The sequence below is a fragment of the Cervus canadensis genome, chromosome 26 (genome assembly GCF_019320065.1).
Source record: "Cervus canadensis isolate Bull #8, Minnesota chromosome 26, ASM1932006v1, whole genome shotgun sequence".
NCBI lineage: Eukaryota > Metazoa > Chordata > Mammalia > Artiodactyla > Cervidae > Cervus > Cervus canadensis.
The window spans coordinates 39252220-39264393 of NC_057411.1; the positions used below are offsets into that span (position 1 = coordinate 39252220).

General features: G+C 50.9%; 2 protein-coding genes across 3 annotated transcripts in view; one reads left to right on the top strand and one right to left on the bottom strand.

Annotated features, from left to right (window-relative positions):
• Positions 1–5643, bottom strand: part of LOC122428157 — a 53970-nt gene extending 48327 nt beyond the window's left edge. Inside the window, exon 1 of the mRNA XM_043447966.1 lies at positions 5478–5643. Coding sequence (XP_043303901.1) covers positions 5478–5643 — 166 coding nt within the window. The remainder of the gene's footprint in view (positions 1–5477) is intronic.
• The window catches only part of JAKMIP1 (janus kinase and microtubule interacting protein 1), a 154591-nt gene continuing 147960 nt past the window's right edge, over positions 5544–12174 (top strand). For both annotated transcript variants that reach the window (XM_043448352.1, XM_043448351.1), the window contains exon 1: positions 5544–5860. The gene's annotated coding sequence lies outside the window, so the exon portion shown is untranslated. The remainder of the gene's footprint in view (positions 5861–12174) is intronic.

The window sequence follows — 12174 nt, forward strand, 5'->3', positions numbered from 1 at the left end:
GATCATACCTGCCTCATGGGTTTGTCCTGAGGGTATGGAGTGAGCACAGGGTGGCAGAAGGGTGTGGATTCACTGCAAAGTTAAGGAGGGTGAAGGTGCAGGTGCCTCCAAGCCCTGAGGGGGCCTGAGCTATGGGTTCAGGTGGTCACATAGTCTTAAAAATTTTGCAAACATGAGATATTTTAGCTGCAATTGGTCAAGACCACGGCTAGGGCTGCCATAACAAGGTACCATAGACCGGATGGCACAGAAACATTTTCTTGCAATTCTGGAGGTTACAAGTCCATGATCAAGGTGTTGGCAGGGTGGTCCCTTCCGAGGCCGCTCCCCTTGGCTTGCAGATGGCTGTCTTCTCCCTGTGTCCTCACATGGCCTTCCTGTTGTGCGTGTCTGCGTCTCTAATCTCCTCTTCTTATAAGGGCACCAGTCATACAGATTAGGAGCCACCCTAAAGACCTCATTTACCTTAATTAGCTCATTAAAGACCTTATCTTTAAATATAGTCAGAGTCTGAGGTGCTGGGGGCTAGGACTACAACATATGAATTTGTGGGGGGACCAGTTCATCCTGCAACTCCCTCTCTTTCCCACCAATTTCCTATTATCATACTTCTCCTATTAGGAAGTGCTGGGGTGGCTGAAGGCATTTTGGGGATGTAGCTGAAGGGAAGTTGACTGGAGGATGACTTGATATGCGTTTCGTGGGCAACGTTTATATCCTCAGCCTATCTGTGAGGGTTGAGTTATTGCTCCCTGAGCAATTCTGATGAATGCCAAGTGTGCCCTCCCCTCCACTGTGCCAGTCCAGGGGCACCTTGCCTGAGAATATGGGTAAAGGAGGAATGAGGTTTAAAAGGGAGTCCTTCCCATGGGTTGACCTGGATTTGCAGAACTTGAGTCACAAGACAACTTTGGAATCACCTAATCCAGGGCCTCTCAGGCTTCAGCAGACACTGGAATCACCTGAGGCACTTAAAAATACTGATTCCTGGGCCCTGCTATTCTGAGGCCCCACTTCAGAGGCGCCAGGATCTGCAGTTTTATATGCTTTTTATATGCTTCCCCGTGTGCCTGTGAGGGGCACTGAAGTCTGAAAAAAAGAGAAAAAGCAATTCTTCCAAATCCTAGTGTTCACTTATGAAAGAATGATAGAGGTTGTCCCAAATTTGACAACAATCCTAAAAATGTCCATGACTACTAGTGGTGAATTATGAAGCTGAAAGAAAATTTCCTAATTAACACTTAAAAAAAAAAAAATCCATCATCAGAGGAGTACTCTGAATTATCTTCTTTCTCTGTAGAAAAAAATATTGCAAAATTATCTTATGAAGACACAATCCAAAAGGATGAAAAATCAAAAATAAAGAAATGTAGAGAAAGATATTATAAAGGTGAGCATTAGTTAATTAAAAATTATTATAACTTACAGAGGGGAGGAAGGAGAGGTTGGGACAAATGGAGAATGTAACATGGAAACATATACGCTAATATATGTAAAACAGATAGCTAATGGGAATTTGCTACATAACTCAGGGAACTCAAACCAGCGCTCTGTAACAACCTAGAGGGTTGGGAAGGAGTGGGAGATGGGAAGGAGGTTCAAGAAAAAGGGAACATATGTATACCTATGGCTGATTCATGATGCTGTGTGGCAGAGAGCAACATGATATGTAAAGCAATTATCCTCAATTAAAAATGAATAAATGTATAAGAAATTATTATCTTATTTCCTGGATTTTATATTGCATGTGATAACTGACAACTTAAAACATTTAAACATTTGTTCTGATTTTTTATTCTAAAGAAATGTTCACTCTTGTACCTGGTTTTGTTATATAATTTAAAATTTCTTTTTCTTTAACGAGAACGTCCAAAATTGTGAAAGCTCCAGGTGCTATGAAACCTGGTCCACCATTGCTAGCTGCCCACTCAGAATCCTCTCCCCAATTCCTTACCAATGGAACCCTGATTTTGTTTCAGGCAACAATGAACCTTCCTTAATTTTTTTTCCTTCTAATTTTCAAGAAGCCAGGGGTGGCCATGTGATACTGATCTGGTAGATCATATAGACAATGGAGTATTACTCAGCCATAAAAAAGGAATGAAACTGGGGGCATTGTAGTGATGTGGATGACCCTAGAGTCTGTCCTAGAGAGTGAAGCGTGTCAGAAAGAGAAAAACAAATATCGAATATTATTGCATATATATGGAATCTAGGAAAACACTACTGATGACCCTATTTGCAGGACAGGAGTAGGGACACAGACACAGAGGATGGACTGTGGACACAGTGAGGAAGGAGAGAGCAGGATGAATTGACAGGGTAGTATTGACATTATTGGGCTTCCCTAGTAGCTCAGACAGTAAAGCATCTGCCTGCAATGCAGGATACCCGGGTTTAATCCCTGAGTTGGGAAGATCCCCTGGAGGAGGAAATGGCAACCCACTCCAGTAATCTTGCCTGGAGAATTCCACGGGCAGAGAAGCCTTGGCGGGGAGTCCATGGGGTCGCTGAGAGTCAGACATGACTGAGCAACTAACACACAAGTGTAAAATAGCTAGCTAGTGGGATGTTACTATACAGGGCAAGGAGCTCAGCTCGGGGCTCCGCGATAACCTAGAGGGGTGGGATTGGAGGGGTGGGAGGGAGGTCCAAGAGGGAGGGGATGTATGTATACATATAACTGATTCACTTTATTGTATAGCAGAGACTAATACAACATTGTAAAGCAATTATACTTCAATTAAAAAATTAATTTAAAAAAAAGAATAGAAGTCTCTGAGAAGAGTTTCCAGGAAAGTGGTTAAAGGGAGCCAGCTCAGCTGAGATATGCGTTTTGCCCTTCCCTTTTGTCTTGACTGGAATAGTGTTGGGGGAAGGGCTGCCATCTTGCCACCATGAAGATACTCTGAGGAAGAAAAGTATGTGTTGAGGATGAAGGAGTGAAAGAGGATAAAATCAGGGAGGTTTACCTTTGGGTTTCTTCCTGAGTGAGAAAAAAATACTTAGTTTGCTTAAGCCACTGTATATCCACAGTTTGATTACTCACAGTCAAACATAACCCCTAACTAATATACATGTATCAACATACCCCAAACTAAATGGCTTAAACAAGAGAAATTGATTGTTTTTCAGTTCTGGAAGCTAGAAGTCTGAGATCAAGGTGTCAGCATGGCCATGCACCCTCTGGAGGTGCCAGGGAAAGGTCTATTCCAGGGCTTTCTCCTAGCTTCTGGGGTGCTGTCAATCTTTGGCGTTCCTTGGCACACTGATCATCCCGTTTTCTGCCTTCACGTTCACACGGCGTTCTCCCTGTGTGTGTCTCTGCACCTAAACCTCCTTTTAATAAGGACTCCAGTCATATTGGGTTAAGGACCACCCCACCTCAATACAACCTCATTTAAAAAAATATTATTTATTTATGTATGGCTGTGCTAGGTCTTCGTTGCTGTGCATGGACTTTCTCTAGCTGCAGTGAGCAGGAAAGAAAGTGAAAGTGAAAGCTGCTCAGTTGTGTCTGACTCTTTGCAACCCCACGGACTATACGGACCATGGAATTCTCCAGGCCAAAATACTCGAGTGGGTAGCCATTCCCTTTTCCAGGGGATCTTCCCAACTCAGGGATTGAACCCAGGTCTCCCGCATTGCAGGTGGATTCTTTACCAGCTGAGCCACCAGGGAAGCCCAAGAATACTGGAGTGGGTAGCCTACCCCTTCTTCAGCGGATCTTTCCAACCCAGGAATCAAACTGGGGTCTCCTGCATTGCAGGTGGGTCCTTTACCTAGTTCAGATGCACAGGCTTCTCACTGCAGTGGCTTCTCTTGTGGAGCACAGATTCTAGAGTGTACAGGCTTCAGCAGTTGTGGCACACAGGTTCAATTGCCCCTTGGCATGCAGAATCTTCTTGGACCAGGGGATCGAACCTGTGTACCCTGAACTGGTAGATGGATTCCCAAACCACTGGACAACCAGGAAAGTCCAGGACAACCTCATTTTAACTAATGAATCTGTATGACTCTATTTCCAAAAAAGGTCACATTTTGAGACACTGGGAGTTAGAACCTCAATGTTTGGTTTTTTTGGAACTCAATTCAACTCATAACACCAAGCCCTACCCCAGTGCCTCCACTCTCTGGGTGCCTCTTGACCAAGCATTGAGTAAGTCTTGCCAAGAACTGCCTGACCCTCTCTGATGCTCCTCTTCCCGTGTCAGGAAGCTACGCCCACGCACCTCTTTGATCTCCACTTGCCTTTTCAGTCTGAAATTCATAGACAGCCAGTGTATCTGTTAATGAGAGTCTTAGATCTGTTCACAGATATTCCAGGTCTACTGGGAACATGAGAGGTCTGCACTTCCCACCCTGATTCAAGTCAGGCATGGCTGATGACTTGTTTTAGCCAACTAGCCATAAGGCAAAGTGATACGTCTCTTCCAAGTGGAACCTTTAAAAGCTGGTAAAATTTGCCACCTTTCATTCAAAGCGCCAAGAATATTATGGGTACATGGTTTCAGCTTGGGCTCCTGACTGACTAGAGCCAGCAGAGCGTCCTGCTGGTTCAGGTAGGATGTGAGCAAGAAACAAGATGGTGATATTTGGGTTCATTTGTTACTTGGGCTTCACATAGCTTATCCTGATGTGTACACTTGCACAAATCTGACAGTGGTCCTACAGACCACCTTCCCTGGTGAGAAGTCTCAGGATAAACAAATTCTTTCTTGTAACCTGCATGTGCTGGCTTCTGCCCCCCCCTTCCCATTCCACACACTCTTTGGATTCTCAGATATGTAACAATATGTGAAAGTTGAACCATAATGAAGGCTGAGCGCCGAAGAACTGATGCTTTCAAATCGTGGTGCTGGAGAAGACCCCTGCGAGTCCCTTGGACTGCAAGGAGATCAAACGAAAGGAGATGAACGAAAGGAGATAAAACGAGAGCGAATGAATGAATCTTTGCCTAACTAAATCCTACCCTTCCTTCAAGCCTCAGCTGGACATCACACGGTCCATTTTACTACTGTTGGGTGATGCTCTTTTGCCTAGTCGCGAAGTTTGTGCCACCTGCTGGCTGGGACACCGTCAGTATTTCCCTTTAACCCCTGACCTTCAGATTGCTATCTCTGGTTGTGTCTTCCAGACCCTGGATGGCGGACAGCCACAGTTCCAGGTGATATACACCCCCTCCAAAATGGGTGTGAGCCCCCTGAGGGCAGGGACGAGTTTCCTGGGGCCCTTAGCTCTAGGCGGAGCCGTCTGCCTGCAACAGCACCTTCGACTCAGCCGGCGGCAGAGCTGCTAGCTTGGAGGAGCTCAGCAGCGGGACCCCGGCCCCTCCGGGGCACAAGTAGCCGGGTCCACTGCGCAAACTCAGGCCTCCTCGAAACTCTCCTCCCGGCGGCAGAACAGCTCCCGGCAACGGCCCCAGGCTGGGGCGGGGCAAGCGCCGGGCCCTCTGACTGGCAGGAGGACGGGCCAACCGGAGGGGCGCCCCGGGTGAGGGGCGGGGCCGCGCTGCGAGCCGGGCGGCTGGCGGCGGAGCGAGCTGCAGCCGGGAGTGTGCGGCACGCGCCGGCCGGCTGCCCGGAGCTCGGTCACCCCGCGTCGCTGCACCTCGCCCCTCGCCCAGCCGAGCCACGCGCGCATCAGCCCCTCTTCCTCATTTGCTTCTTTCGATTTTTTTTTTTTTAATTTTGCATGAATCCTTCTTCCGTTCCGTTTTGTCCTTTTTAAGGCGGGGGCGGTGGCAGCGTAAGCTCAGGGCGGGGAGGGGGCGGCCGGAGGATGCGGTGCGGGGCTGCGCTCGCTACGCCCGCTGCTGCTGCTGCTGCTGCTGCCCGGCTCGGGCCTGAGCACCGAGCAGGTGGGTACAGGTGCGCCGGGGGGCGGGAGGCGCGCGCTGGCCAAAGGGAACCCGCGGACCCCGCGATCGATGGGGCTGGCACAGTGGCAAGGGAGGCAGTGACCGGTGCCGCCCCGCCCCATCACCCACCTGCCTCTCCCCTCCTTCAGCCTTCGCGCCCCCTTTGATACCGCTGCCACTTTCGCATTTCACCTCCGAGGTCCCCCACCCTTCCGTTCCCATCCCCCACACCCCTCCAAATCCCCCTGCGGCGTATCCCGTCCGGAGGACTCTGCGTCGCCTCCCTACAGACGCTTCCCCCGCCTCTCTTCCTCACGCCACCCCCATTTCCACTCCTCTTCCCATTCCGCCCCCAATCTGTGGAGGGGGATGGGGACCCACCGGGTGCGGCCCGGGAGTGGCGCGGGGGATGGGGGGGCGTGGTCGGCCGGTTCCCTGGATGTCCCACCCACTGAGTAGGTCTGGATCCCCCGGATCTCAGCCGGGAGAGATGGCCCAGAGGATGGAACCCCGGGGCCGCGCCTTGGAGGCTGGGGGCCGGGAGGGCGAGGCAGCCCCACCCCACGCACTGCACACCCCCACGCTGCTCCGCCCACGTGGGCGCCGGGGAGGAGGCTGGAGAAACGCGAAGAAAGGCTGGTACCCACCCTCCCGCCTGGCCGGCGCGCCCTGGGCGCACTCGGCCTCCGGAGATGGCGCACAGGGATTGGCTCCCGCGGGCCCGGCACCTTGCCGGATGCCCTGCGTTCAGGCCAGCGGCCTCTCGGGCCTGCCGCGCCTTCGCCCCCTGGCCCCTTCGCTCCATCACGCCACCCTCCTGGCTTCAGGCTCCTGAGGATCCGGTCTTGTCATCCCTGATAGAGGCTGCTTCCCACGCTGGAGCCTTTTACCTAAAAGCAGCCACCACCCACCCTCCACCCCCACCTCCCGCGTACACACCGCCAGCACCACCCCTCCCCACACACTCTGGTCTGCCCTTCTCCGGACGTCTGGGGCGGCCTGGGCTCTGCGCCAGCCTCTGCCCAGCTCTGTAAGCTCCAGAGATACTGTATCTAACCCAGGTCTTCCTCCGCCACCCCCACCCCTTTCTTGCACACTCACAGGCACACTGTCCTTGGCCTTTGCTTATTCCCTCTCCGGGAACATCCCTCCTTCAACTGGACAGCTCCTCCCAAGGCAGGGAGAGCCTGGCGGGCCGACCGCCCCCCCCACCCCCATCACCTGCCTGAGTGTCCCTGTATGACAGGGTTGGACACGCTGCCTTCCTATCCGATAGCCTCCGCCTCCCTGATCAAACTAAGAGGTCCTGGAGTGGGGTGCAGGCAGCCTCAGCCCCTCACAGCGGGAGTCACCCAGAGTAAAAATCAGGCCTAAGGGCGTCCCGCCTCCCATCTCAGGGTGACCCAGTGGTGGGGGCCGAGGCTATAGGAGGGGTCGGCTTCTTCTCCAGGGCCTTGGGCAGATGGGTGGCTCTCCCCTGAGCCGGAATGGATGAGGAGGAGGGGCAGATTTGGAGATGGGATGGGGTGGTTAGGAGCCCCCTCTCCCCCTTCCTGCCCCTAGGATGCTTGTCCAGCAGGACATTTGTTAACTCCTGGAGACCTGCTGGTCTGAGAAATCTTTTTGTTTTGTACAGCTCGATGGAGGCTAACGGATGATTGCAAAGCTTTCGTTGTTGAGACTCCTGCATGTGGTTTGTAATGTTAAACATCCCTGTTCAGTCTTGCCCTGAGTCTTATCCTAGTGAGAAGCCCCTCAAAAGGGTCAGAATGAGGGTCCAGAAAATGAATTCATTGCCATTTTTCCTCCTCCACAAACCACCTACAGCTCCCGCTGCCTCCATGACCCCCTCACAAGTTCTTCCCAGCCCAGCTTGCCTGGACCACCTCTCTCTCTCCCTGCCACACTGTCTCAGGCACACACGCCACCTCTGTGTCCCCTGGTGTGTCTTCACATTTAGTGTTTCCCCACGGGCTGTGTTTTCTCCAAAAAGGTTCCCCTCCTTTGTGTGTCTGGAGAACTCCTATTCATACGACAAGGCCCAGCTCTCATGTTACGTCTTGTGGTGTTCCTTGATTCTCCTCAGATTGTGTGGTTCTCTTATCTCTCACATCTCTGCTGGCTCAGGCGATGAAAGAATCCGCCTGCAGTGCAGGAGACCTGGGTTTGATCCCTGGGTTGGGAAGATCCCCTGGAGAAGGGAAAGGCAACCCACTCCAGTGTTCTTGCCTGGAGAACTTCATGGACAGAAAAGCCTGGCTGACTACAGTCCCTGGGGTTGTAAAGAGCCAGACACCACTGAGCGACTCACACACACTTAGCTCTCGCAGAACCTTATATCCGTACATTGTGTAATATTCATGTCATTTTTCCTTAAGAAGACCTTGCCCACCAGAGATGAGAGGCACAGTGAGATCTGGAGGCAGCAGCTGTTTGGTGGGGCTCTGTCTTTTTGGGGAGGCACCTGTACTGTCAGCGCTATAAGAGAGACAACGCGCAGAGGGAGAGAGCATGACAGCTCCCTTCCCCCGACCTGAAGGCTTCACGAGGAGGAGGCAGGATGGAGCCCTTTTTTTTTTTCTTTATAAATTTATTTTTGGCTGTGCTGGGTCTTCATTGCTATGAGGGCTTTTCTCGAGTTGAAGAGAGTGGGGACTACTCTCCAGTTGCAGTGCACGGGCCTCTTGTGGTAGTGGCTTCTCTTCTTGTGGAGCACAGACTCTAGGGTGCTTGGGTTTCAGTAGTTGCGGTTCCTTCCTGGGCTCAAGAGCACAGGTTCAATAGCTGTAGCGCCCGGGCCTAGCTATTCCGCTGCATGTGGAATCTTCCTGGGCTAGGGATCAAACCCATGTCTCCTGTGTTGGCAGGTGGATTCTTTACCACCAAGCCACCAGGGAGGCCCCCGGAGCCTGATTCCTTAGTGCACAGAGCACGTTGGGGCTGGGAGATGAGCGGCAGAAGGAACCGTTTCTGAGGACGGCATCAACCAGCAGCAGTTGCCCCTGCGTGCTGTGATTTGTTTCTCTCTCTAAGTGTTAAAGGACCCGCTTGCCAATGCAGGAGACGTCAGAGACTGGGGTGTACCCTGGTTCTTTCTCTGCCTCCTTCCCCACTGCGGTCGGACCAACCTGCAGGGCTTCTGAAGCTACGCTCATCGGTGTCCTGTTGTTGACAGCTGTGTGATCTTGGGCAAGAGGATTAACCTCTCTGAGCCTCTATTTCCTATACAAATAAGGGCAGTGGTCCATCATTGGCTGAATTGGTGTGGGGATCAGAAATGTGGTCTCTGGGCATCCAAGTCATTTAAATAAGTGTTCATGATGATAATTCAATGGACATGAACTTGGGCAAACTCTGGGAGATGGTGAGAGACAGGGAGGCCTGGCATGCTGCAGTCCATGTGGTCCCAAAGAGTTGGACACAACTTAGTGTCTGAACAGCCACAATATGATGATGAAGGAATGTGTGATACGTGATTTGGAAAAATAAACCCTTTAGCATTGTCACAGAGTAAATGCCTTGGTTAAAGGTCCTCACCCTCTTTGTCCTTTCCAAGCTAGCATCATCAGGCCAATAAGCTAAATATTCAATAAGCAGGAATGAAAGATGAAGGGGATGGGTGCCAGGTTGACATTCCAACCGTGCAGACTTGTGTGAGAAGCTGCTGACAATGGTGCAGAAATCTTGAACTCAGAGGCCACTGGCCCCAGAGAAGATCCTCTGATGCCTATTTTGTCTGGACTTTTTCTTGCTCACTGCTGGAGTGTAGCGGTTATAGTCATCTCCATCCAATTCTTAGGAAAACTCTTTTTTTTAAAAAAAGTTATTGAAATACAGTTGATTTACATTGTTACGTTAGTTTCAGATGTGCAGCACCATGATTCAGTTATATATATATTTCAGATTATTTTCCATTCTAGGTTATTATGAGGAATTGAGCCTAGTTCTCTGTGCTGCATAGTAGGTCCTTGTTGGTTGGTTCCCTGTTTTAGGGAAAACCCTGAATGAAAATAGTGGTCGTAGGCTGCGGCTACCAGCTGGGTGAGGTGGGTTGTGAAGGAACAGGGCTGAGTTAGAGGACCTGCCCTGAGAACCAGCTCAGCTCCTACTGGCTGTGTGACCTTGGGCAAGTCACTTAACCTCTCTGTGCCCAGTTCCTTTCTCGTGATGTTCCCTGAAGGAAAACAGCTCTCTATGGTTGCTTAAACTCCCACTCCTGCCATGAATTATCTTAATTTAAACTGCCCAGCAGCAGGCAGGGTCAGGATTGCGTGAACCCCTTTGTCAGGGGCTGTGTCTGGAGATGGAGCTGGAAGAATTAAGCAGTGGTGGGGGCGGGCGATGGTCTCCCTCCAGAGCTGAGGTGTTGCTCCATGAAGCATGCCGATTCCTGTAACAGAAAGACAACTTTCCTACAGGACTGGTGTGAAAAATCAATCAGAAGAGCCTTCTTAGTGCTTTTAATAGAAACACGTTACCTTAAGGCCAGTAGTAGCTGTTGGTGTTGCTGTAGCCTGAGGCTCAGAAAAAGGCCTGCAGGCTGGCCACCAGAGGGACCTTGGCTTGTCACTCTAGCCCTCAATGCCTTTGGAAAATGTTTTCTTGTCTTATGCCTTTCCAAAGCCAGAAGGACAGCCCAGGCACTGTGGGTCAGCAGTGAGGGGCAAGGACCAGGAAGGGGGTCCTGGGGTCCTCATGGTGTGAAGGGCAGGGGTCAGGAGCCTCGCCTGTAGCGGGTGGGAAGGGGCGCTAGTGCTTGCAGGGCATAGCCCAGGAGGGATTAATTACCAGGACATAATTAACGTGCTGGTATCCAGCAGCGGGGCTTCCCAGGTGGCGCCGGTGGTAAAGAACCTGCCTGCCAATGCAGGAGACATAAGAGAGGTGGGTTGAATCCCTAGATTGGGAAGATCCCCTGGAGGAGGGCGTGGCAACCCCCTCCAGCATTCTTGTCTGGAGAACCGCATGGACAGAGGAGCCTGACTGGCTATGGTCCATAGAGTTGCAAAGAGTCAAACACGACTGATGCCATTTAGTCTGCATGGGGCGGCAGGGGGAGGGCACTGGGGTTCTCAGAGTGAGGGAGGAGCCAGCTCCCTAGTGGGGAGCTGGGCTCTGCTCTTGTCTTTGGTGATAGTATTTATTTTCAGAACCACAAGGAATACCGTTCGTCTCACTGAGGTCTACGGACGTGAATTGAGACAAATGCTGTTTTCCTTAATGGTAACTATTAACATTGCCTGAGTACTTACCAAGTGCCAGACTATCCACAAGCTCCGGCTCATCCACCCGGTGCTTGACGTTGTAAATAAAGTTTTATTGGCACACAGCCATGCCAGTTTGTGTACCTGTCGTCTCTGGCTGCTTCTGCCCTGTACTGACAGAGTTGGGCAGTTGGGGCAGACATCTGTCAAGTCAAACATTTACTACCTGGCCCTTTGCAGAAGTTTGCTGCCCCCTGGTCTGTGCTGTCTCCCTGGTTTGAGTTCATCCAGTCCTGGACACAGCCCCAGGGGCTTCCCTGATAGCTCAGTTGGTAAAGAATCTGCCTGCAATGTAGGAGACCCCGGTTCGATTCCTGGGTCGGGAAAATCCACTGGAAAAGGCATAGGCTACCCACTCCAGTATTCTTGGGCTTCCCTTGTGGCTCAGCTGGTAAAGAATCTGCCTGCAATACAGGAGACCTGGGTTCGATCCCTGGGTTGGGAAGAGCCCCTGGAGACGGGAAAGGCTACCCACTCCAGTATTCTGGCCTGGAGAATTCCATGGACTGTATAGTCCATGGGACCACAGAGTCAGACATGACTGAGTGATTTTCACTTGGACACAACCCCAGAGGAAGATGTTTACATTTCTCATTTTATCGGTGGGCCCATAGAGGCTCTGAAGCCTACCCAGGGTCACAAAACTGGCAGCCCATGTTATTTTCTTTTTTTTGAAGAGGGGGATAATTTATGTTTTTTGTTAGCTGCTAATTGAATCTTACACATGTTCAGAGAATGTGGTTCTGTATGATACCTATTTTAAAAAATTTCGATCCCACAATTTCTTAATGTCCCGGTACCTGATGACTTCTTAAAATATCTTTGTTTAAAATATGTCCATATAGTCCAGTGGCATTGAATACCTCACAGTGTTGTGTGACCACCATCAGCATCCATCTTCAGCGCTTTTCCATCTTCCCAAACTGGCAGGTCACGTTCTTAACCATGACCCCCTCCTGCCTTGTGGGAGTTTTGTAGAATAAAGCAAGCATCAGCAGCATTATAATTTAGCACAGGAGGCTTTGCTGGAAGCCTTGGGATTGAATGCTG